This window comes from Quercus robur, chromosome 1 (genome assembly GCF_932294415.1).
Source record: "Quercus robur chromosome 1, dhQueRobu3.1, whole genome shotgun sequence".
In the NCBI taxonomy this organism is placed as follows: Eukaryota; Viridiplantae; Streptophyta; class Magnoliopsida; order Fagales; family Fagaceae; genus Quercus; species Quercus robur.
The window spans coordinates 11075167-11101608 of record NC_065534.1 but is presented as its reverse complement, the minus strand read 5'-3'; the positions used below and the strand labels follow the sequence as shown (position 1 = coordinate 11101608).

Here is a 26442-nt window from a genome sequence, read left to right as displayed (position 1 = left end):
AAAATGTTATATGTCAAAACATCCTTCGTTTCTTTTGATTTTTTATTTTTACCACTCCGACCAATTGAATTTTTGAGGGTGCAAATGTAATATTTAAGGATTAATATATATATATATATATATATATATATATATTTGGGCTGCCTCTTATTTTAAAATTAACTAGTTGATAATTTGTGCGATGCATGAGAAAGTTATTAACTATGAAAAAAACTAACAATGAATGAAGAGTTTAAGCTCTCACTTATGCAATGTTGTTGACAATGCTAAGCAACCTTAAAAACTTGAGATAAACTCATGGAATGGATTTGAAATTTTTTCACAAAGAAAGAAAGCCTTACGTGAAATTTTATGAATGTAATACCTTACGTTTTGTGAAAGTGAGGGTCAAATTTGATATATTTAAGAAGCAAATAAATATCTAACGTAATAGATATCTAACTCTTATCACAAAAAAATGAATGTTGCACATTAGGATTTCAATCTAAAAAATCCATCTCCTCAATAGTAGATACTAAACATTGTTTTCAGACTTGGATCGTTTAATGAACTGTAAAAGGGAGGAGTTCAAGATTTTTGAGGTTAGATTGAGATCGAACTAAAGTTGAATCGTGATAACGTCATAATTAATTAAAAATGTAACTAAATAAATTAAAATAGTACAAGTAGAAATATTAACTAAAATAGTCCAATGAAATAGAGACATTTATTTCTTTATATATTATTAGTCAACATTCATATAAATTTTTAAGATGTTTCAACTAATATATCAATACCAAACCCAATAATAACAACTACATTTTCTAGAATATTATACCAAACCCAAACATTCATATAATTTTTTAAGATGTTAATATATCAATACCAAACCCAATAATAACAACTACATTTTCTAGAATATTATATCAAACCCAAATCTCTATCCAATAATAATAATAATACTAACAACTACATTTTCTAGAATATTATAATTATAATATGAACCTAAAAATAATGAAAAAAAAAAAGAAGAAAAGAAAATGAAGAAGTACACGTTGACCAAAAGAGAGAGAGAGAGAGAGAAATATGACATACATATCATGTGGTGGAGTGGAGGGGCTAAAAAACATTTTCAATTCCCACCCTTCAATTTTCCACTCTCCTTTGTCATTTCCATTGCTTATTTCCAATACTAGCTAGTCACATGCTTGGGCTCATAAAACTAAAAGTCAGTACAAAATAAAAAAAGAAAATAATAAATAAATTACAACTTATCCATGTATAGTTTAACCAAAATTTAGATTATTTATTTATGGTTTAAAATTTGATATTTTATTCACATAAAGTTAGCTCAGTTAAAGTTTCATAATTCATTTCTATTAAAAATAAGATTAAGTATGTAATTTTACTCCATTTTTATATTTGTCTCCTCCCAAAACATAAATCGCATACAAAAATAAGACAAAACAAAATAAAAAATGGAGAGTTTTGTAAAAATTAATACTTGGACTCTATATTCAAAACTCTTAACAACAATTTCAAAAAGTAATAAATCAAACAAAAAAACTAATATTAAATCTAAGCACTTAGCAATAAAAATGTGGTATTGGTCTCTCTCTTAACTCACATAGACTTTATATCTCCTTTGTTCAGTGGGTTTTGTGTGCATTTATTTGTTTGTTTTTTAATTTGGAGTGGAAGGCTTGGCAGTGAACATATAGTGCTTGTAGAAAGATACATCTCCAGGAATATTAGTCAATATGTAGTAACTTAAGTAATTCCTAGACACATCCAGGTCTCAGATAAATCTCTAAACCCAACTATATCAAGAGAGAAGAAAGGATCAACGGAACAAACCCACAAGCCATTTCCAAAAAATTGGCGGTGATACCAGTGCTCTTATTACCAACTCGCACACACTCCAAGGATCGTAAATTAAATCAAAGAACGTTTAAATCTTCTCCCTTTCAAACTTGAAATAAATGTTGAACAAAATATTCACTACAATTACTAGTAGAGTAAAAAAATTTCGACTGTGATTCATTATTTCAATCAAATAGGCTGAAAGCGGACTAGTTAATTAAGTGGAAATTATATTAACCTGCTTGATTAGGGGTCTAATAGAAGTAAACTTGAAAAAAAAAAAAAAAAAAAAAAAAGAAGAAGAAGAAGAAGAAGAAGTTATTTTGGCTGGAGCTTTGATGAATGGGATGTGGAGGGGAAGAGATTACGATGATTCTTAATTTTTACAAAACCCTCCCTTTTTGATCTTATTTTGTCTTGTTTTTGCATGTGTTTTTTGTTTTGGGAAGAGAGAGACATAAAAGTAGAACAAAATTACATATTTAGCCTTATTTTTATTTTTTAACAAATGTGAGTTACATAACTCTAATTGAGCTAACTTTAGGTAGATAAAGTGTCAAATTTCAAATTACAGATAGGCAACTTAAATTTTAGTCAAACCACAGGAGGCTAAGTTATAATTTGCCCAAACTAAAAAAAATAAAAAATAAAAAATAGCAATAGAGAAATTAGTCACATGGAGATGAAAATGAGGACGAAACAAAGAAGAAGAAGGGGTTTCGTTCAGGACCTTCAGGTGACTTCTGGAATGATGAAGGCTACTTGTTGTGAGAGTTGAGTTCTTTGTTCGTTCAACTTAGATTTGTGCTTTCTTCTCCCTCTACTTCTTCCTCTCTATTTTTTTCCCCTTCCAAGTCATTTGGTTCCAGAGGGAGATGGGATTATTTTGGTTTTGGCTTTTGTTTTGGTTTTGGTTTGGGTTTGTGCTAATGTATACTATTTTGGTTTGGCTTTGGTTTGTACTGGGCTTGTGATATAGAGGGAGATGGGGATGAAAGGAAGAGAAAGAGTTGATCGGGTTTTTTTGGGGAAGGAGAAGGAGATCGGAAGAAGAGAGTTTTTTTTTTTTTTTTAAATTATCGGGTTATAGTTTTAGTTTTTAGAAGAAGCATCGGGTGGAGATATAGAGAGAAATAGTTTTTTTTTTTGTGTGTGTTTTTTAAAAATAGTGTTGACATGGAAAAATGTGAGAGCTTCAAATTCTACATGACAAGCTCCAAGGAAGTCAAAAAAGTCAAACATAAGTAAGAGATTTTAGTTTTATAGCATATATAGAGATTAGAGATAGAGATAACCTTTTAGATTAATATATATATATAAAACTACTTAGCAATTTGTTACTAGAAATGTTCACAATATTTTCAAAACAAATCTTAAATAACAAAATATTATTAGTTATAATTTAAGCATATCATTGAAATTAATTTTTCGTCTATTTGTAACAGCTTATCACCTAAGATTTGTTTTAAAAATAATGTTGATGTAACATTTATAATTTATTATTGATAAATAAAAAAAAGTGATATTAGTGATGAGCCAATTGAAAAAAAAAAAAAAAAAAACTCGCCAGCTTAACTATTGTGAAGATTATTGCATTTATAACATTACTCAATTTAAATATAAATCCATTAATGAGCGTGTGCCGTGAAGGCTACAGTTAAGGTTGAGTTTTTATTCTAATCATTTTTTTTTTTTTTTTTTTTTGAGAAGTCACACACAAGTTAGTTGAAAAATATTTATTTATTTACTTTTACTACTTTTCATTATTTGACCCATCAAAAGAGAACAAGAAGATTATGAAGGTGACATTTGTGGGGCTTAGGCTATGAGTGCCATTGTCACAACAAAATTGGATCATATTTAATGGACCGTATGGAAATGTATTTAGGTTATTGTCACAATTTATTAAGTTGATAAATTGTTATTGGAACATTATTTTTACATTAACCCATTACTAACACTATATATCGCTAGATTTATTGTTATGTTACAAGTACCAACTACCATCATGGGTTACCGTTGACAAGCTATGTATGTATATTATTGGGATCCAACAAAATTATGAAATTACAAAGATAACAAAGACAGCAAATCATAGTCACCCCTATAATTTTCCTCCAAAAAAAAAAAAAAAATAGTCACCCCTAGAAATAAACATTGGAAAGTAGATGGGCCAGTAGTAATTTACTAATTTATTAAGCTACAGCACTTTTCCTCCACTGATGTCACAACCTGAATTGGATAATAGGGGCCAGTTTTCAGCTGCAACCAAAGAAAATCTTCAACTGTTTTTAAACTGGAATAGGTACAGCTCTTAGAGGATGAGCTTTCTGTAAGGTTAGGCCAAACTTATCTTCCATGTTCAAATCCTTAGGTTTAATCCCATCCTCAAGTTTCCAATCAAAGTCCTGGATAAGAGAACCCAACATCAAGTGTAACATTCTCACAGCCAATGGCAAACCAGGACATGTTCTTCTTCCACCACCAAACGGTAAAAACTCAAAGTTCCTGCCTTTGACATCAATTTCCGACCCCAAGAACCTCTCTGGCATAAACGATTTTGCATTGTCCCAAGAGCTCGAGTCTCGGCCAATAGCCCATGCATTCACTAGCACTTGTGCACCTTTTGGGATAATGTAGCCATTGATTTCTACATCTGCTCCAGCTTTCCTGGGGAGTAAGAAAGGGACTGCTGGGTGCAGCCTCAATGTTTCTTTGATTATTGCTAGTAAGTAAGGTAACTGAGGGATATCTGATTCCTTAACTTGGTTGCCTTTGCCAATGACTTGCTCCAGCTCTACTTTGGCTCTTGACAATGCCTCTGGATTGTGGAGTAGCTCCGCCATTGCCCATTCCACTGTGGCTGAAGTTGTTTCCGTGCCAGCACCAAATAGGTCCTAATTCATAACAACATTAAGTTAAGAGTTTCTTTTTGTATATCATAAACAATACTATTCATTGTCCATCAAAATAAAAAATAAAATAGGACTAATTATGAAAGCAATAAACTACTACTTATCCCAAACGTTTTAGTGGGGACCAACTTGTAGGATTTTTACTTACTCTGATACCATGTAATTAAACTACCACTTACCCAATATCTGAATCTGATAGAAAAGAAATCCAAGACAAAGATAAAGTAAAAATACTAACCAGCAATAGACGTTCTATCTTAGTTTTGTCCATCTCCTCACTTTTTTCTTCACTGATGTTGAGAAGGGTATCTAACATATCATTGTTCATGTTAGAACTAGACACTTTTCTCAACTTCAGCCTTTGGGTAATGATGTGGTCAAAGATGTCTAACATCCTTCCAAAGTTCACTGCTACACTTCGCCTTAATCCTTGGGGGTCAATCTTCTTAAGCACAGGAAAATAATCTGCCAAGTTTGGTTTCCCTGCATCTTTCATGACATTCCACACCAGCTCCTTCAACTCTTTAGCTTGGTCAGATTTGGACTCCACCATATCCATCGAATAGATTGTGTTTGATAACATGTTAGCCGTAGCCTTGAAAGCTGCTCTGCCAATATCTACTGCCTCACTTGTTAGGCTGCTTTGTTGAGTATCAACAAGGAGTTCTTGCACTTTCTTGTTGCGGATAGCTTGGTTTGTATCTAGTATCTTGTTGGAGAATAATTGTTCTATGCATATTCTACGAAGGTTTCTCCATCGGGTAGAGACGGGTATCAATGGCAAGCTAAACTCATGGTGTCTGCAGGCATGAAAAGCATCTGGCACCCATCTGTTGGACAAGAGTTGGTCATGTGTTTGAAGGACTTCTTTGGCCATGGTTGCTGAAGAAATGACTATTGTGGTTACTTGGCCTAGTTTCAGTTTCATTATAGGGCCATGAACCTTGGCAAGGTTAGCTAGTGACTTGTGGGGTTTGTCACCAAGGTCTAAGAGGTTTCCTATTACTGGAAAAGGTTTTGGACCTGGAGGAAGCATTTTGGGAATTGCTTTGCTTCTTGAAATTATATGGAAGACTTGGACTATGATCCAAATGAGGGAAAGAAATATTATAAAGCTCAAGAAATCCATCTTTCTCTATGAACTCTAATCTTAAAGGAGGAAGAAGAATGCAATAACAAAACAAGACTCCCATTCTTCCTATATATACACAAAGAAGTAGCACAGAACTTCAAGTTGCAACACACCCACTTGCTCTGTAACTTCACCAAAGTCAGTGGTGTTACCAATATTATTTCTTAGAGGGACCGAGCTATATAGTGCCAACTGCCAAGTTGCAATAAATGAAAATCAATCACAAATGTATATACACACATGTACATAGTTAAGCATGCGCTTGATTGAAAAGTCCATCCTTCGAAACTCTTTCTTTGCTCTATTAACTTTTACTTTGAGAGTGACTACTTTTAACACTTAACAATTCTAACAGACTAGTGAAATATACTAAATATAGAGCATATTTAACAAATATGAAACTCAAAAATAATGAAGCAATTCACCAATCAAGAATCATTTTTAAAGGGTATCATTTCATTCAATCTTTTTTAAGAAATTGATCTCTTCTCTATTGACATACGTACCTTGGGTCATGGGATTTTACATTCTTTCCTACCCCGAAGATCAACAAAAATAATAAAATACCAGGGGAACATAAGGAGAGGAAAAGAGTCATGCAATAAATTGAAAAAGAAAAAAAATGTGACTATTCAAGATAAGAAAAACTACGCATTTCTGACACACAACAAAACCTACACCTCTTTAGACAAATTTTCGTTACTTATTCCAACAACTAAATAATAGTTTCTACAATTTCATAAATCTTATTTTGTACAATCAATTGCATTTACAACCACTAAAGAGAGAAGATGCCTTTTCGAAGTTGAGGAAAGAAAATTTTATTTTATTTTTAATTTTAAGAACCCACGAGGAAAGAGATAAATTTGCCATTTAACAATACAAATGGATACCTTGGAGTTTGTTTTTGCTGTCAAGGATATAGAATTTGAGGTTTATGTACTAAAAAAAAATGTTATATGTTAACATGTCTATTTGTAAAGAATGATCACATGTCATGGGCCGACTGACCTTTAATTTTTTCTTTTTTCTTTTTCTTAAACCTTTTTGGGCCAATTAGATTGTTAGGGATGTAATTTGTAGGGGTCCAACTTTTTAAATATTCTTGGGGTGCAATGATAACTCCATGGTATAATGATGAAGGAGTTTCATGTATGTGGAGGTTGCTGGTGTAGTGGCTTAAAATGTGGTGATCGATTCAGTATCATCTTCATTTGTTTTGAAATGAAAGTGGTCCATTTCATAAGCAAACAACTCATCTGCGTGGCATTCAGGAAAAAAAAAAAAAAAAAAAAAAACAACTCACGAGCTACAAGCCTATAACTTCGGTGGCCCAATATCTAGTTTGTCTGTTACTACTTATTTATCGAAGAGTGTGACCGCAATCTCTCCCATCCAAACATAGGGTACCCCCTTTATAATCTAGTCTTTCCTTTTAAAGTTTTTCATTCGACATACATTTTACCACACACTTTACATATTTATGAATTTGGGAATAGATTTCATCACTTATACATAGGACTACCACCGATACTTGTGAAAATTAATCTAATCATAACTTCACACATATGCTAATTGTGGCAAGGTGCGTACAAAAGTGTGTTTCTATACCTTTTGCTTCTATTAAATATCATACTAAAAAAAAATAATGTTGTACTTCTGGTTTTACTTTTTAATTCGTGCATAAGTTTTATTTATGCAAAAGCTCTTTTTGAGATATATTCATTGGTATCATTACCATATTTACTTTTGAATAAAGGTAAAACTTAGGTATTATTCTTTAGAGCAACATGCCTTAATTTCTCCCATCAAATTGAAACACATAGCATCATTGAATATAACTGTCCTTTGAAAAAGACAATATTATTTATACTTCATTGGCGAATTACATTATTATTTTTTTATAATTTAATTAAAAAATCTAATATATTGCACTTCCCTTATTAGAATGATGCATACATACTAAATGTACACACTATATTTAATGTTTAAATCCAATATTTAAAAAGAAGAAGAAATCAAATCACTAAAAAAAAAGAAAAAAGAAGAAGAAGAGATATTCAAAGTTTTGAGATATATCAAAATTCAAATTGTGATAATATTTTTATTCATTAATATAAAATAATAATAATAAAATTTAAAAATTAGCAATACTTAAAAGAATACTTATATTATTATAAGACATAAATATCTATATGGAATAAATATTTCAAGATATATTAGTATTTATATTGTATAATTTTTTGTAAAAAAAAAGGACTAAAAGTACGTTTTTTTTCATATTTTTCAACTTTTAGGAACTGTTTAATAGTATATTTGGAATAATAATTTTTAATATTTAAACAATATAATATATTTTCACACATATATATTTTCAAATAAATACAAATAACGTTGTAACAACGATACTAAACTGGCCACAATTTCAATATTTTCCTCAGGACCCATCCGCCTTTGTCACGTATTCTCCAAACAAAAATCTCAAATACCAAAATATCTCAAAAAAGACCTGGTCCCACCAAGATCATAATCCCAAATGGACCCCACTGTGTTGTGTGCGCAAAACAAAAACTGTCTACAACACCAACATGCATTGCAATTTGCATTTGCGTTTGCAAGTTGCAACTGTCGCAGTAATAAGTACACACGCATTGCCAACTTGAATACCTGCTGTCGATTGCACTCTCATTTTCACTGAGGTTAGCAATTTGAATGATATTTTTAATTTGTTTTTGGTATTAAAAAAAAAAAGTTTTAGGGACTTTAGGGTCCGTTTAGTCATAGTTTTTAAAAATTGTTTTTAAAAATATGTGAAAATTATGATTTAAAAAGTGTTGTTGAAAAACGTGTTTTTAGTGTGGATAAAACAAAAAAAATATGTTTTGTATCATGGTTTAAACAACATTTTTCAGTATTCAAAAAATGTAAAATATGTGTTTGATATGTGCGTTTTGAATGATAAAAAAAGCTGACCAAAGTATAAAATAAATATATTTTAAATCAGGAGAGAGAACATGGTGGGCCGATAAATCAGGAAAGAGAACATGGCTGACCAAAATATTTTTAAAAAAAAAACTGACTAAAGTATGAAAAAGCTGACCTAAGCACTAGTGTTTGTTGTTTAAGATAATTACGGAATTGCCACTGAGCACTAGTGTTTGTTGTTTAAAAACTGTCCGGATGTGATCTCAAAAATGGGTTTTATAACATTGGTTTTTGAACAATGTTTTCCAAACAATAGGGAACAGGACTAGTACACCAAACACTTTTTTTTTTTGTTTTTGGACACTAGTGTTCAGTGTTTAAACACTGAACACTAGTGTTTAAACAAAGGTGACCAAACAGCACCTTAGGTTTTTATAGAAGAAAATTTCAATATAACCATTAATTTTCTTTTCATTACTTAATTGCTCATTTAAAATTTTTCAAATTTATGTTGGACAATGATGAGGTTTATTTATACGGATTAAATGAGTTTGTGACAAAGTACATTAACCCATTTTGACACGAATAATGAATTAAATCATTTCAAGTTAATTATGTGTTAAGTAGATTAACATTAAATTGACCTATTTATTAATTGTGTCAAAGCAAGTTAACCTGTTTGACTTGAACCCATTTATGTTAAACACTAATTAATCTACACAAAAATATACTTATAGTCCTTTTAAAATTAGTGTCACGCAGATAGTTTTAAACATTTCCCTGCTAAACACATAAACGCACATCTTATCCATGCTTTGTAGCTTAAAAAGTTTAAAAGAAAGACGACAACAATTAAAACGACTTAGCTCAATTAATAAATTTTTTTGTCGTCGAATGAAGGACATTTTGTATTGTATTATAATTAGGTGGTGATATCACTTATCTAGGTCCATTCCAACAAATTAAAGTATACAAACTACATATATAGAAGTTCTTAAATCAATGACAAAGCCTTTCTTGCGTCCAACCGATCCAATGACAGTCCATGCTAGTAACACCAATAACTGCTATGTCTTCAATCCCCCCTCTTGGAAAACCAAAAGAAATAAAACAAGTTAATAGACAAAAGTGGGTCTAAAAAAGACTTAAATCTAATTACAAAGATCATGTTTAGATTGATCTAAACCCAAATGCATATTGACTAAGCTAGAATTACAACGTCTTGTTAAATAAAATGACATATATATGAAATCAAACAATGAAAACAAAGTCTGAGATGCAAGAACCAGTTCCTGGAGAACAAAGAAACATTCCTTTGCTGGAGGCTGCAATTGCTATCCTAAGTGCTTTAGAGCATACAGGTATACTGATCTAACATCTTCATACTACCTAAGAAAGTCATTAAGATGATTGAGCAGCGATTTTGAAAATTCCTATGGACTGGAAGTGACAACTCGTGTCCTAAGTAGCTTGGAATTCAATATGTGTGGGGCTCAAAAGAGTTGAGGACTGTAACAAGTCAACAATCATGAGATATAAATCAAATGTTTTTGCTCAAGCTGGCTCAATTTTGGTGGCTTGGATAAAAGAAAATCTGCTAAGAGAAAGATCCTTTTGGATGACTAAAATTTCTCAAAAACAATTTGGGGATAAAGGAAACTCCTTAAGCTTAGAGAGTGAACAAGACAGTTAATAAGATCTATGGGGGATGGAAAAAATTATTTTGTAGCTGGATTGGTGGCATGCTGATGATATTCTTTACACCAGATACGGTTACAGAGTAGTACATGATGGTGCAAGTGTCTTAAGGCAAAGTTTTGAGGTGGCTCACCACTAAAATGGTTGAATCAATCTAAAATTTGACAAGAATTATATAATAATCAAAGTCTGTAAAACGGAAGCATGTAATCCAATGCGAGGGAGAGAGATTGATAGTACTTTCATAGGAAATACACACATTTATTACCATTAAATCATTTTGGTGGAGTTGATTATCAGGGTGTTAGTCCTCAAAATAGATGTTATTTCTAATGATCTGCTCCGGATAAAGAAGTCTTCTCAACCTTCCAGGATATGGGTCCTCATAGGAGCAACCAACTTCACTCTTTTGCTTATCATTCGAAGTATCACTTGCTACGGATTGATGGATGAAATCCATATTGTGAGAAAGCTCAGGAGAGCACTTAATGATTGTTTGCCCAAACTCTTCTAGCTCTTGATCAGCACATTCAAAAGTGGGAAGTAGCTTACAACTGGAACCTCAATGTGACGGCACTGATTCAAAAAAGCAAAACAAATAATAATCTGAGAGTAACCCAAAAGGTAAAATCTACATATCAGCATGTTAGAACTTACAATTCTGCACTGTCAAGCTTGGCCAATTTTTAGCAATTGAATCCTTAATAAAGATGAATCGTTAAATTGATAGCAGATAATCCCTCAACTACAAACATTTTACAGAAAGAAATTAATAATATTCATCGAGAGCAACAAGAGTGCATATTTTTGCAATTTTCTTCTTTCCATTTGATTTTACAACAACACTGGGATTGCAAGCATCTATTGCATTCTCCCATGGAAAATTGTAATAAATACTATAAAGAGAGACTAAAAAGAATGTGGATTTTACCGTCGCATAATTGAACTAAAATGATGAGCACACGACCAGTTGCACCTATCTTCTTGTCTGCTATCAGTGCGACAATTTGTCCTCACCAACAAAGTCCAATAAAATGGCCCTTGTCACTGACTAAAAAGAGAAAAATGCAAGCAAATGCCAATGAATTTAAAAAGAAAATATAAATATACAGCTACGAACAAACAAGATTCTTTAGAGTGAGAAAGATGGTGACTTTTACACAATGGGGCTCCGCCATTAAGACTGAACTTGTTAAAAGAAAAATTACTGTCAATTCAGGATGTGTAATGTGTGAAGAAGGAGAAGAAACATTGGGCCACTTATTTACCAAATGTCCATTTGCAAGTGCAATGTGCTTTGCTTTGCCCTTGAATATCAGAGAGGACTCAATTCCATCTGTAAATCAATGGCTGAAGATGATCTCAGAGGATTATAAAGCTGATCATGTTCATGGAATGTTACTTGTACAGGAAAGCAGTGCTATCCTCTGGACAATATGGATAAATAGATATCCATCATGCTACAGTGAGAAGGTTCCTAATAGAATGGCCATAACCATCAGAACAGGGGGAACTGAGCAGATAGGTTCACAATAGATGTTTGAAATATCAGTATAGTATAATATGTTATCAGAGTTGGCAAGGAAAGTTTGTAGTAAATAATATTAAAAAAAAAAAAAAAAAAAAGGAGCAACAAGAGTGCCGAATTTACCCTCCAACACAATTGAACAAAATGACTGCCATGCAATCAGCTGTACATGCTTTCCCGTCAGCAAGCAATGTGACACAGTTTCTCCTTTCCAACGAAATCCAAAAACTTTCTCGTACCCCGTATAAGGCAACTAGCAGAAATAGGAATGACAAACTACTTAGCATTTACATCCAGGTTTGCATAAAAATTGTTATTTTACCATCTAAAAGTTATTTTATCTATTATACAATTTCACTTTACAATACGTTTAACATCTCGATTTTTATTTTAACATCCAACACATTAAAATAATATAACTATACAATAAAATAGTTTAAAGAAATAAGAGAGATAAGAAAAGTCATTAAATAAAGAGAAAGAGGAGAAAGATAATAAAATAATATATATTATTTTACAAACTTTTCTACGGCAGTTCTTAAATATACTAGCATACTTCTGCTCACAATTTCTAAAAAGTTTTAGCAGTAGCAACCTTGGTAAAGTGCAATTTGGGTGTGTTTGAATGTAAAATAGCAATTTGGGAGGTTTTACACCTCTAATGCTAATACTTTAAGATTTTACTAAGGGCATATATTAGTAAACTATTTTAGGAAACTTCTTAGAGCATATATTAGTAAACTATTTCAGGAAACATTTTATAGAAAAATGAAAAAGTGACTAACTTTTTAAATAGATTTTTCAATTTCCCATAAATTTTTTCTAAAATGGATAATTAAACTCATTTGGCCTTTGTCAAATATTAAAAAGAAACGCAAGCAAAAGCCAATGAATTTTTAAAAAATAATAAATAAATGATTACAAATATAGCTACAAACAAACAAGATTTGTAAGAGAGAGAAAGATGGTGACTTACAAAAGATCAAAGGTAGAAGGTTTATCAACTTTGCATGGTCATCAATGCCACCATTGTCACGGGGATTCCTCTTCCTCATAATTAGAGTCAACTTGTCCTTGTGTGCATAAATTCCCAATCCAATTTTCAATTAGATTAGGGTGTTGTATCCACTTTGGCCGTGGGTCGTCTACTTCATTAGAGGTACCTTCTCCACTAGGTCCTGCCCTATCTCCATCAAAGTCATCAAAGCTTTGCTTAATTTTGGTATCATTTGCTGAATCCTCTAAATTATCCTCATAAGGAGTGATAATGCAGCTGCTTGACCTAGGCATGTTTTGTTTGAGATCTTCCATGTCTTGCTCATATACAAAACGGGCTCCGCATTTTGTCACCACCAAGCCTGGACCCTTGAGGCTTATTTTAAGTTCAACACCAATTTGACTCAATTCCTTGTCCCTTTTCCTTTTGGAAGGAAAATATTTTATCCAAAGGTGATATGAATCAATCTTACCAAATTGTTCAGAAAGACCAACCTTTAAGGTTTCTAAAATTTCAGATCCATTGACAAGAAATAAAATTTTAACCCAATGCGTAGCTTTATAAAATTCCGAAGGAGGTTGGTGAAGTGAAAGATGGGGGCGGATTACAAAAACAACACACATAGCGATTCCCACAAAACTTGAAGGCCCATGTAGATTCAATGAAGTCCCCTCACTTTGATGGCTAAACCATTTCGGAATTTCACTTCCAGGTATAATAAAATTTTGGTAACCTAAATCATCAGGTCTCTGAAACACACAAATCAAGAAGTTTAGAACTTCATGAGAGAGAGAGAGAGAGAGAGAGAGAGAGAGACCTGAATGTAATGTGCAAGCATTGTTGAGAACATGTCACCGAAACCTTGATTGTCGATCAATTTGACGTAGTTAATAAGATAGAGATGGGGACTAAAAACATCTTCCGGTCTTAAGGGTAATGCTTCTAGCGAAGTACAACCTTCTGCCTCAAAATACTTAATATTTAATGGAAGCTCTGGTAGTAATCGTAGATCCTTGCAATCACTCAAAAAAAGAGTGTATAGATTTGATAATCGAATGATATTTTCAGGAAGGAGAATGAAATTATTTCCCCTTAGATTTAAATAATTTAAAGAGGGCAAACAGTAGCCAATAGCATCAGGGATTGTGCGAAGATTGCAATAACTTAGATTAAGATCTATCAAAGAGGATAAGCTTGATAAAGTATGCATTAACATGCCCATAGAATCTGGACTCCTTTGCAATAAAGGAAAATTGAGGAGCTTATTGGATGGTTTAGATAATAGAAAATCACATCCACCGACAGATAGTTTTTTGAGATTTTTTAAGAGAATGGTGGATGAAGATAGCTCTCTTATAGCAGTTCCACTCACATCTAGCTCCTCTAAGCCTTCAACATTTCCAAGGTTCTCTGGCAATTTCACAAGTCTTGAGCAGCCAGATAAATTGAGAGTTTTTAGAGACATCAAACTACAAATTGCAATAGGAAGACTTGAAAGGTTTTTGCAACCATTCAGATCCAATCGTATAAGCTTTTTGAGATCTCCAACAGATGCATGAATCTTATATAGTCTTGTACAACGTTGAAGAATTAATTTTTCAAGATTTGAGGCTCCACTAAGGTCCGGGATCTCAATTAAGTTTTGAGAGTCACTCAAGTCAATGAGTTTTAACTTGTCTATAATTTTTTATAAACCAATAAATAATTAGACAAACTCAAGCCTTAATGAAAATGAAGGAAATACAAATTAGCACAAGTGAAAATCTTACCATAATTCCTTTCCATAATTGTTTGATGCCACTGCAATGCATTCTCAATTCAACAAGTTTATTTGGTTGGAAATTGGTTGGCATGGATTTTAAAGGATATCCATACCAATCTATTATGCGTAACTCATTAGAAAGATAACTTAGGCCTTGTGGAAGTTGGACATGACCTCTATTAAAGCCTTCTGGAGGTTCCACATAACCAATTTTAAGCAATCTCAAATTGTTCATCTTTGAGAAGGCTTCAGCACTCAAGTGTTCATTTTTATCCACAAGCATCTTTAGGACTATACCTTCAACAAACTCTGTTCCCTAGATACCAAGAACAGTAAAATTAGAAAAAAAAATCCAGAACAAAATTGAAAGAATATATATACTTCTCTAAATTCAAGTTTAGACTTGTCAACTTACAGTATTACTTTTCAATACATGCAAGACATCCTTATAACACCATAACCTGCTACGTCTACCAGGCTCTTTTGAGGATTCACAACGAACAATGTCTTGACCCATTTCTTGTAGCAAATCATGCATCCATAAAATTCTATTTGATACAATGGCTATGAGAGATTTGTCGATAAGAACATCAATATCGTAGTCAGGATAATGACCTAAACTTTCTAAAGTATCTCTTACGAAATATGTGTACCCTCCTTTAGAGAAACATGCAATATCTAAAAACAATTCTCTCTGTGTATCCTTGAGCCCAACTAAACTTATTTGAAGTATTTCCATAATGCCTCTATTAGGTTTTGCTTCTAGTTTATCTCGAGCACTTCTCCATGCATCAAGTTTTCTACCAAACAATGAAGAACCTAAAATTTCAAGAGCTAAAGGAAGGCCGTTAGCATATTTCACAAAATCCATAGACAAATCCACATAATTTTCTTCAAGATGAGGTTTCTTGAAAGCCTTCCAACTAAAAAGCTCCAAAGCTTCATCTTCATTCAACTCCTTAGCTTCATATATATGTTTCACTCCATGCCTTCTCAACAAATGCCTATCTCTACTTGTTACAATGATTATACTCCCTTGACCAAACCAACCTTCATTCCCTGCTAATGCTTCTAGTTGTTGTTTTTTGTCCACATCATCAAGAATAATAATAACCTTTTTATTGCGTAGTCTAGTGCCTATAACATTAATTCCTTCATTAAAATCATTTATATTTATTTCAGTTCCTATGAAGATCTTAGAAAGAAGTGTTTTTTGTAAAGAAACTAAACCTTTACTTTTGGTATCTTCTCTAACATTATCAAGAAAGCTACAAGCTTCAAAGGCGCTATAAATTCTCTTATAAATTTCTCGGGCAAGAGTTGTTTTCCCAATTCCACCCATCCCACAAATCCCAATGAAGCGGACACAATCCAACCCTTCCTGCATGCATAAATTCAACATTTCCTTAACACGGGAATCCATTCCTACCAGGTGCTCGAAAACACTCGAGAATTTATGATCCAGTTCAAGAGATATCCTTTGAATGATTTTTTCGATAACTGTTGATTCACTCCTGCAAAGAATATAGCAGAACGATAGTTTTGATGAGGTCGAGCTAGATACATTAATTTAGGGACAAAACTATATCAGCAAAAGTACAATCTTAGCTTTGTTCATTAGCAAATTAAAGGGGAACTCTAAAAGTGTATAATATATACATGGCACAAACTATACATGCAATGTTCTTCAACCAAAGTACAATTCTTCCCTCAAAATAATACTCCTAAAATAAAACCAAAGTCCAATTCTACAGTGGACAAAGAAATTTGTCATGTGGCCAAGTAAAGAAAGTGCTGTTCCTAAGAACATAAATTAATATATAAGTTACATTCTCATAATTTATAGAATGATTATTTGGACAATAATATTTTACTAAAATGTCTATTTACCATAAAATTAGAGAACAAATAATAAAGATACTACCTAGTTGGTGTGCTTCATAATATCTTATTATAAGAAAAATAAAATACCGTCAATTTCATAAGTTTGAGGTGTTGGAGTTGAGGCACAGACTAGGTTGCTCTTTTGAAACAAAACATGCCGTCTAGTAGACCAGCAATTATGCATGCTGTTCCCACAATACAATTACCTTGCTAATTATTCTTTCATGCATATACCACTTATAGGATAAGAAGCTCTCAACAGTAATATTAGTTTAAAAGAGAATATTGAATGAGTAAGTATTTTAACAGTTTAATGTTACGTGAAAAATCAGTAACAAAAATTGATATTTTTCTCTCTTCTCAACATCTATGGCCGGATATGGAGAAATTATAAGGCCCTCATGGTGGACAAGTGATGTGGTCCACCATTCTAGTAAAATACTCCCACTTGTTTAAAATTGTGGAGTTTTAAATAAAAACTAAATATTGACTCAGCAATTTTAAATAAGTGAGAGTCTTTTACTGAAATGGTGGACAAATGATGTGATCCATCATGAGGACTGTATAATTTCTCCCGGACATGATGTCCTCTTATAATATTGCAATGAATCTATTCCATTTAAAATCCTTTATAATGAGTTTATAAATGACTTCCCCTTTTTCCTCTTATTGTCTTCACAAATCAAAAGAGTAAATAGTCCTCATATTACTAACGTTATTCATGTATAGAACTTGTTATTTTTGGAAACAAATTCTAAGATTTGTTTAGTATTTACTATTAAGCAGTTATAAAACAAAGTAATTCTTAAGTACTCATAGAGTACGGTGAATGATGCTTTCTCTTTTAATATTCATGGTGGAGTCCATTTATTAAATTCATAAGAAGGTTCACTAGGCTCTAAGACCTAAGAATTTTCTCATAAAAAATTAAAACGTTGGGCAAGAATATGTTTGAAAAAATTTTAAAGTCACTAATTCCAATGTTCATTTCATAATTGATAACAAAAAGAATATAATTACAGAATTTGTATTTCAATTTAAGAATTGGTAAGAAAGTGGAACGTCCATCAATAAAAAGCTGATCTTATTTTTTTTCCCTTAATTGGCCATTTATTTTCGGAATTAAAATAATATATAAATTTTTTTTATAAAAATATTCCAACAATCTCCTATTTATTTTTATAAAAACGTATGTAAAATACGTATACAAATTTTCTAGGTCAAGAATAGGGTGCCAATGGCTTGAATCCTCACTTAGTGCTTCGGCAATGTTATTCCAAAGTCAATAGTGACATTAAAACTTTTCATCACACACAAAATGTTCCAGTACTTTGCCATGAGCTTCTAAGCCAGCACATTATAGCCTTGTGCTTGATCCCAGCTTTCATGAGCAACTTAGAGAATTAGCCCTATTGTCATAGGAAGCGGCCTCATTTCCATACTCACCTAATAGAAAAGCTCATCCTTTATTATGTTATGAGATACAACACTTACCGTAGGGAGTGACAAAGAGTACTAGCACTCAAAATTAAACTAAGTGCATATTATTCAGATTAATCTATCGATCATTCTTCCCTTTGAACTTAGTTCTTGGGATCTCTAATCCTATGTAAGGTATCCTAATATGTAGTTTATTCTTCTTTGGATTTTAGTCTTATTCTTCTTGATGTTCATCTAGACCTTTAATTTGGCTGTAGCTATAGAGTTTTTCTTCTCATACACAACTTGACAAAAGGTATAGAATATAATGGTATTAAAAATTGCTAAAAATTTATAATTTTTGTACCACCAACTTTTTTTTTGGCTCACTTTGGTGGATTTAACAAGGACCCTTCATATTCCAAAATACTAGTTGGATAATTGTATGCAAACTTCTATTATTTTTTTTTTATCATTTCTCAATTCATATATGTGTGGCAAGAGATGTAAATCTATTAGCATCTACATAGGGTTAGTAGTAGGGGTGTTCGTGGTGCATTTCAATGTGGTTTTGTGTCATTTTTAGCATTGCATTTTGCTGTGCAGTTTGGCCAAAACTATCACTGCACCGCACCTCAATTTGCAGTCACATGTCCAGTACGATGCGGTGTACAATGTGTAGTTTGGTTGGTTTTGGGCTAATATATTTTTCAAGATGTCATAGCCAATTACTAGTTCACTATTAATAACCAAGACAATATAACGGTAAGTTTTAATATATATATATACCAAAAAAAGTAACACAAATATATACAAGATACAAAAAAAAATCCATGATAGATTTATAGTAAATTAAAAGTACACAAATATATGCAAAATAAAAGAAATAATCCATGATAGTAAACCACACAATTATACATGTTAAACAAATATAACATATAACACAAAAATGTTTAACAAGCAACAACTATAAGGTCCATAACAGTGTACCATATGCACTAGTCATGCCTACTGAGAGTGAGAGGGTATCAAGAGAGAAGGGTGAGAGTGTGAGATGGAGAAGTGAATGAAGTTTTAAATTTTTGATTTTGTATTTAACCAAAATGAAGTCATTTTAACGTGAAATTGGAACACACTAACGTTGGGTTGACCAATTAATTCATATAATATTAAATTTTAATCTCTACTATATATATGGGTGTGGTGTAATGAGGTTGTATCGGTTTTATGATAATAAAATTGTACACTGCACCGTATAGTGCAGTGCGGTTCATTGTCACCTGCAGTGCAGTGCACTACTCCATTTTGCGGGCAATTTTGATTAGTTTTGGTACAGTCATGCGGTTTGAGTGATTTGATGAACACTCCTAGTTAGTAGTCTCTAACTACTTGGAACCACTTTTAGGAACAAAAAAAAATGTTCATAATTTCACAAGAATAAGGGACTTAGTATTTTTGTAAAACTTGGCATCATAATAACACGATTGTATAATGTGAATGCCTACACATTCTCAGTTTTTTTTAGGCACATATTTAAGTGTCTACTTGAGTACCTTGGCACAAAAGATAATATCAAATGAAATTGTGGTATTATTGTATCTCCATCATATAATAGGAATACCAACTTCAAATGGCATTATTATTTTCACTTAACAATAGAAATGGCCTTTTTTTCTTTTTTCTTTTTTCCATAATTCTACTTTTTTTCACACTTGGGGCAAAAATAATTTTTTATTTTTAATTCTCAATATAATTCACATAGTTAAAATTTATCATCAACTCTTCTATGACTCAAAAAATATTTCTCAAATCACTTTTTTTTTTTTCAATCTCATGTTCCATAATTTTCAGTAATCCTACTATTTGAGAAAATTTAAATGAAAATGAGTCACATAAAATTCATAATTTCCAACCTCAAAAAATTAAAGACGTGAACTTTTCTCAAAATGATCAAGTTTCATAAAATAGAAACACTATTTTCATTAGGTTTATAAATAAATAAAAAAATCATGAGATTTTTCAACTTCACATAAACATTATTTTTTTTAATGAAGCACAATAGTATTTCTTAATCATGTATCTCTAAATTTTTATTGTAGTTAAAACTAGGCGAAAATACTATTTTGGTTCCCATATTTTGAGGTTATTGTCAATTTAGTCTCTACATTTTGATAGTAATTAATTTGGTCCCTATACTTTTTAACTTGTAGTCAATTTGGTCTCTATATTTGGTGGAGTCAAATTGGTTCCTATTTTTTTTTTTTTTTTTTTTTTTTTTTTTTTTTTTTTTTAACTTGAAGTCAATACGATCCATGTTATTTTCAATTTATAGTCACTATGGGTCCAAATTTGAGATTTTGTTGTTGTTGTTGTTGTTGTTGTTGAGTTGATATGTGTTTATCAGAGTTAGAGATTAAAAAATTTGATTTACGTTTTGATGTTTGGTTGCTAAGAAAGTGAAAGAAAATGTAAGAAAAGCCGTGATTTGACATTAGAGACCAAATTGACTACCAATTGAAAATAACAAAAGTCAAATTGTCTGCTACCAAAATGTATAAACCAAATTGACAATAAACCCAAAATAAAGAGATCAAAATGATATTTTTAACTTAAAAACATTCAACAGAAAGTAACGATAAATAATATTAATTGGGAAAAATGGTAAACAAAAAAATAAAATCTTACTCATCCTGTAAATCCCATCCTGAGATACCAGCAACTTTTGTCACAATAGCTTTCCAAGTTTGCACATTCTCATTGTTATCATTGAGATGTTTCGCAAAAGCTTCTGCAAAAGTCCCCTTCAGTTTGCGCACATCACTAGGATCCACATCGTAGAAAACAGGCAGAATTGTCAACTTCTTCTTGTCCATGCACTCGACAATCTTTGCTAGTTCAGTCAAGCACCAACTAGACGAAGCGTAGTTTTTAGAGAAAATGATGACAGAAAATCTTGATTCTTCAATTGCTCTCAAGAGCTTTGGAGAGATGAATTCTCCTCTCTCAAGACTTTCATCGTCCCTAAATGTGGTTATGCCATTCCGTTTCAACGCTCCGTATAGATGGCTTGTAAATTTTTTGCGAGTGTCAGAGCCTCTAAAACTGATAAAGACGTGGTATTCGTACCTCCATCCAGGCACAAAAGAAGAAGGAAAACATGAGGAGGAGGAGGAGGAGGCGTTTTCTATGCCCATAGAATTGCTTTCGGGAAATATACTAAAGATATGTACTAAAAAAATTATTCAACTATAGTTTGAAAGAATTAACACACGAAAGGAAAGTAAATTAGGTGTTAGAGATATATATTAGACATATTAGCCCAATGTAATAGGCCCAAGCCCATTCCTGCTTGTACTAGTAGTTTAGGGTTTAGTCGCCTATATATACTCATGTTAGGGTTCATTGTAACACAGGAGGTTATTGTACTAAACTCTCATACAATAAAAATGTAGCCCTTAAGGGATTCCTCTGTGGATGTAGGCCGTAAGGCTGAACCACGTAACCCTCGTGTTCTCAGTGTTCCTCCTCTATGCTTCCTCTTCCGCATCTACTCTAGCATACACAACATGGTATAACACATCGCGTTGCTAATATTTAACATGGTATCAGAGCCAAACTTAGATTCTTGACATCAAACAAATATCTCTAGCAAACAAAGAAGATTCTCACGTGCACACCGCCAACAGAAGTCACACAAGCTTGTCTGCTGGATCTAGAATCCACAGCATTTCACAGCTGCCATGGCTCCCTACCGTGTCCAAATCCTCAAGCCCAAGCAATCCGTGCCACTCCCTATCAGATTTGCGCAAATCCAAGCCTCGCCTGATGAAGCCAACACCACAGACGTGCTCCACGGCATATCGTGACCAAAACCTAGGAACCCGACCTCCAACGGTAGCCGCACGCGCCACCACGCGCGGACAATGGCTCCCAGAACTTTCACACGCGCCGCCGCAGATTCTCGACCCCCAAGCTAGATCTCAGTCACACGCGCCGCCAAGACGGCCTTGTCGTCCACCGATCTACTTGGCCTGGGAATCTAGTGCTCATACGACGCTGCACGCGCCACCTGGGTTTCTAGTTGCTCCTTCACGCGCCGGTGAACAGTGCACGCTCTTGCCACGCGCCGACAATGCTGCTGATGTCATCTGACGTCATATGATGACGTCATTAATCCACGTCAGCAGACATGCAAGCACGTCCACGTCAGCCCTAGTCCACGTCAGCGACACGTCATCAGCCACGTCAGCAGTGTCGTCTCGTCAGCACCACGTCACCTAGCTGACCGTTGACCGGACCGACCCGACCCGGACCACCCGGATCTGACCCGTGAGCACTTTGACTGTTGACTTTGACTCTGGACCAGTTGACTTTGACTTTTTGCGTTGACTTTTGACCAAAAGTCAAAATTTCCTAAAGGGCCTATCTTGCTCAGTTTTTCACGTAGATTCCGATTTTGGGCTCCGTTTCTGCATTTGAGACTCCGAAATTAGTCAATTGGCACATTCTTCATTATGGTTTCTTCAAAGGCATTCTTCAAGGCATCTCCAAGTGATCTTCTCATACTTATCCAACCTCAAGCCTTCATCGAGCTTCCGCCTTGAGTTTGAGGGAGGGTGTTAGAGATATATATTACTAACATTAGGGAAGAAGAAAGCAGAGCACTGGATCTGGATGAAGTGTTTGACTGTTTGTTAGTGACAGACAGAGAAGCACTGGTGCATTTATACATCGTCTGCTTGCAATCAGGTGCATGAAGGATATTGATACTAAGACTTACAGATCAGAGTAAATTACTCTTTGAGACAGAATCTCACAGATCGGAGCTCTTTCTCTACCGTTGGCTTGGGTCGTCTATGAAGGAGTAGATATTGGTTGATAGGAAGAGAGAGGAAGAAAATTCAGTGTGCAGAGAGAGAGAGAAAAGTCAACTGAAGGAGAGAAGTGAGACAGAGAGAGTAATAATTTTTGCACGCGGCCTATTCAGCCAAAAAGAATACGTAGTATATGCATATATATATATATGCAAGTGGCCTCTGTCAGTAGCAGAGTGCGTAAAATGATGCGGTCAAAAGTCTTCCAAATTTTAACCAATGGGATTATGACTTATTTCATTGAGATAGTAATAAATTAAGACCAAATATTATTCAATAAATAAAATAATAATTTTTTATTAAATAAAAAAAGGGAAAAAAAAAGAAAAAGAAATAAATGTTACTTCTAAAATATTTTCACAATACTTTCACAATAAATCTTAATTGTTTAGTTGTTACTAACTGTTATTAATAGGTAAAAAAGTTATTTAAGTGGTGAGTTCAAATTAGAACCAGTAAAAACTTAACACAATGAATGTAGCACAAAAATAAAAACTAATGCTACATACACATAAAAGTTCATAACATTTTTTATGACAATTGAGTTGATAAGATTTTACAATTTGTCAGCTAGTTTAGCATATTCTACCATTTTTTTAGGGACTTTATATGTTTACTTTGTACTTGCAATGTAAATTTACATTGTAGAGACAGAAAAGTAAATTTTGTATACATTTTCAAATAACATTTACTATTTTTTGTGTGTCTACATGTAAATTTAAATTGCAAGTACAATGTAAATATACTTTCTTCTAATGTGAAATATGTTTTATTCTATTAAAGAAATATTTGAGTACAACAAAGGAAAGTTGTAGAAAGAAGAAGGCAAAGCCTGTAGAAATAAAAAAGGAAAGTTGTACAAAGAAGAAGGCAAAGTCTGTAGAAATAAAAGAAGAATATTGTAAGTACATTGCTTTGTGGATGGTAGTTTTTTTTTTTTTTTTAATAAGTGGATTGGTCCTATCATGTTACCAATTAAAAAAAAAATGTTAATAGAACAAAATTACAAAAAATTAATAAGTAATTTTGCAATAATAAAATAATAAAAATTAAATAACATTTAAAAATTAAATACTTTTTTGTCCCACCAATAACAACAAAAACCTACCACGTAAAATTTGCTATAAAAATATTGTGAACATCACATTTCTCTTTAATTTTTGTCAAGAGCCAAATGCATCATCAAGCATCATATGGAAGTCTTCGCATGTGCATCAGCTATACGTAAGCAACTGGCCCTACCGTTATAACTAAACAATAAATACCTATTTGGTAGTGGTTCTCACCGGGGCCACCACCACCTCTTGTAGCTGTCGGCCTTCCCTTTCTCTCTTTCCCTTTTTTCTACTTTTTCTTCCTCCATTTGGTTGTATCTGGGTTGTTTTGGTGACCAGGTTGAATTTGGGATGTGAAAAAGCTTGATAATTTGGCTTGGTTTTTAAATTTGGGGTATGTGGGTGGTTGTTTTGTACATCTAGAAAAGTAAAGTCCATAACCAAGTTGAAAATGTTAGTAAAGGAAAAAAAAAAAAAAGAGGAAATAACTTTAAAAAAGGGTATTTTGGTCTTGTTGTAAAATGAGTGATTTTTAATGCTCCATGAGTCCATGAAACTATTTATTAGAGGGTTTCAATCTATAGCGTCCGCTTTTAATAATAGCTCTTTATTATGAGACCAAAACACTAATTGGTTTTTGGTGTAGGCAAGGGGATTAAACCCTAAATCTCTTATTCAAATATAAAAAATTTTATCAATTAAGCTAACTGGAACCTACGAATCTATAACACTTAAGTGCTGCTTTAGCATGCTTAAAGCAACAATACTTTATTAATAAAAAATTCAATCTTAATGGTTGTTGAACAGCACCCAATAACAATAGCCTTGTTCAATATTTGCTTTATGGGGACACTATTTGTAAACCAAAATATCTTAAGAGGATTTGAAAAAAAAATATATATATATATATATATATTGTTTTAAAAATAAAGAAAAATAAAAATAAACCTTCTAATTGATTATTTATGAAGTTAGCTATTTTTTGTTTTGTTATAGAACTCATAATTTGTATGTTTTTGTGTTGCTTTTTTTTTTTTTTTTTTTTTTTTGATATTTTGTGAGGTATGAGCTATAGTGATAAAAATAAAAATTGATGAAGATTTCAAAGTTTTTTCCGGTGTTTTTTATTTTATTTTTTATTATATATATATTTTTAAATTTTTAAAGATACAAAAGTACAACTAAAGGCAATTAAAATTTGATAAAGCTTTTAGCCAATTTCTCTTTGTTTAATCACGTTCTCTTTATGCCACAAATGATTTCCTTCATTTCATTGAGATAATAAATTGGGCATTTGAGATTGGGATCTTCATATTTGATTGTGTGTAAGAATGAGTGGTTAAGGAAGTGTTTGGGAGGTTGCTTAAATTTATGTAATTTTAGGATATAAAAATATTTTATACTTTAAATTCTTAATCGTAGATTTTAATAGTCTATTTGTAATAGTAAATATTATTTATTACTTAAAAAAATAGAGTCTTATAGTGTTAGACAACTTTTTAAAAATAAAATATGAATTAAGAAAATCAAGTTTCAAAGCATTCAACAATATTGTGGACAAACATAAATATTATACGACAAAATAAGTATTATATAATATGTATGTTTTAATATACATAAAAATAAATTCAAATGAAATTATAAAGTATTCGAGCGTCGCGCGAGACATTAATTAGTATATTAAAAATGGAGGGCTTAAATATTCATTGAGATTGGCAAATTGCTTCCTATTGTAAGCCACGTATGATTCGTTGTCCCTCACTCCCCCTTCTTCGAAACTATTTTAGATCACCAGTTTGTTGGTTTTCTTCACATGACCACTATAAAGGACATTGGTATGGCAATTGAGCAAATGCAATGCCAATATGTGAGCAGGTCCCAATGATCATGGAGATAAGTAGTTAGAGACCTATGTGATTCGTGGAAATATATAATTATTTTGAAATAAGGTATAATATATTATTCATTCTCTAAAAATTATCCTACATAATTCGTTTCTCTAAAAATTAAACAATTTATAAAAGTAATTTCTATCTCTTTTTACAAAAATATAATTTATCATTTTTATTGATATTATTATTTTGTAAAGTGGTTCATATTCTTCTAACTCTTGTTATTATGCATTACTAGTCGTTAACCCGTGCTATGTACTGGAATCTACCTATTTTTGAGGTAGACTAAAATAATTTTATAAAATCTTAAATTGAATAAGAAACTACATCATTGCATGATTTGCTCTTGTATGACTTCAATTTGTGTTACAATTTGATGAAGAAGTCATTGCTTGAACGTGTAATGGCTTATTCAAAATTTCTAATATTAAAATTTCTGATGAAAGACCAAAAAAATTAAAGAATCAGATGATAAACTGCTTAGAAATAATTGAAATAAAAAAATATATTTATATATAT

General features: G+C 32.3%; 3 protein-coding genes and 1 long non-coding RNA gene across 4 annotated transcripts in view; all 4 read right to left on the bottom strand.

Moving 5' to 3' along the window:
* Window positions 1-3855: 3855 nt before the first annotated feature.
* Window positions 3856-6031, bottom strand: LOC126720614 (geraniol 8-hydroxylase-like). The gene is made up of 2 exons (XM_050423280.1): window positions 4996-6031; window positions 3856-4739 (listed from the first exon to the last, which is right to left on the bottom strand). Exons 1-2 carry the CDS (start codon window positions 5884-5886, stop codon window positions 4134-4136), a joined length of 1497 nt encoding a protein of 498 aa, XP_050279237.1. The 5' UTR covers window positions 5887-6031; the 3' UTR covers window positions 3856-4133.
* A 3635-nt stretch (window positions 6032-9666) lies between these two features.
* LOC126720637 (uncharacterized) lies at window positions 9667-10891 on the bottom strand. The gene is made up of 2 exons (XR_007653563.1): window positions 10781-10891; window positions 9667-9901 (listed from the first exon to the last, which is right to left on the bottom strand). It is a non-coding gene; the product is annotated as an uncharacterized LOC126720637 (long non-coding RNA).
* A 587-nt stretch (window positions 10892-11478) lies between these two features.
* The window catches only part of LOC126720533 (disease resistance protein Roq1-like), a 101573-nt gene continuing 86609 nt past the window's right edge, over window positions 11479-26442 (bottom strand). The window contains exon 6 of the mRNA XM_050423048.1: window positions 11479-11559. The gene's annotated coding sequence lies outside the window, so the exon portion shown is untranslated. The remainder of the gene's footprint in view (window positions 11560-26442) is intronic.
* Window positions 13073-23075, bottom strand: LOC126716712 (disease resistance protein RUN1-like). Its single transcript, XM_050417688.1, has 5 exons — window positions 20788-23075; window positions 15215-16313; window positions 14761-15115; window positions 13855-14714; window positions 13073-13786 (listed from the first exon to the last, which is right to left on the bottom strand). Exons 1-5 carry the CDS (start codon window positions 21294-21296, stop codon window positions 13073-13075), a joined length of 3537 nt encoding a protein of 1178 aa, XP_050273645.1. The 5' UTR covers window positions 21297-23075.

Bases quoted from the DNA above. Each gene is read 5' to 3' on its own strand.
- LOC126720614 (XM_050423280.1), bottom strand. From the start codon at position 5,886: ATGGATTTCTTGAGCTTTATAATATTTCTTTCCCTCATTTGGATCATA. The intron at 4,740-4,995 runs GTTAGTATTTTT...GTTATGAATTAG, and splicing joins AGATAGAACGTCTATTGCTG to GACCTATTTGGTGCTGGCAC.
- LOC126716712 (XM_050417688.1), bottom strand. From the start codon at position 21,296: ATGGGCATAGAAAACGCCTCCTCCTCCTCCTCCTCATGTTTTCCTTCT. The intron at 14,715-14,760 runs AGGCTTGAGTTT...AAAAAATTATAG, and splicing joins TATTTCCTTCATTTTCATTA to ACAAGTTAAAACTCATTGAC. The intron at 13,787-13,854 runs GTCTCTCTCTCT...TGTGTGTTTCAG, and splicing joins TGCTTGCACATTACATTCAG to AGACCTGATGATTTAGGTTA.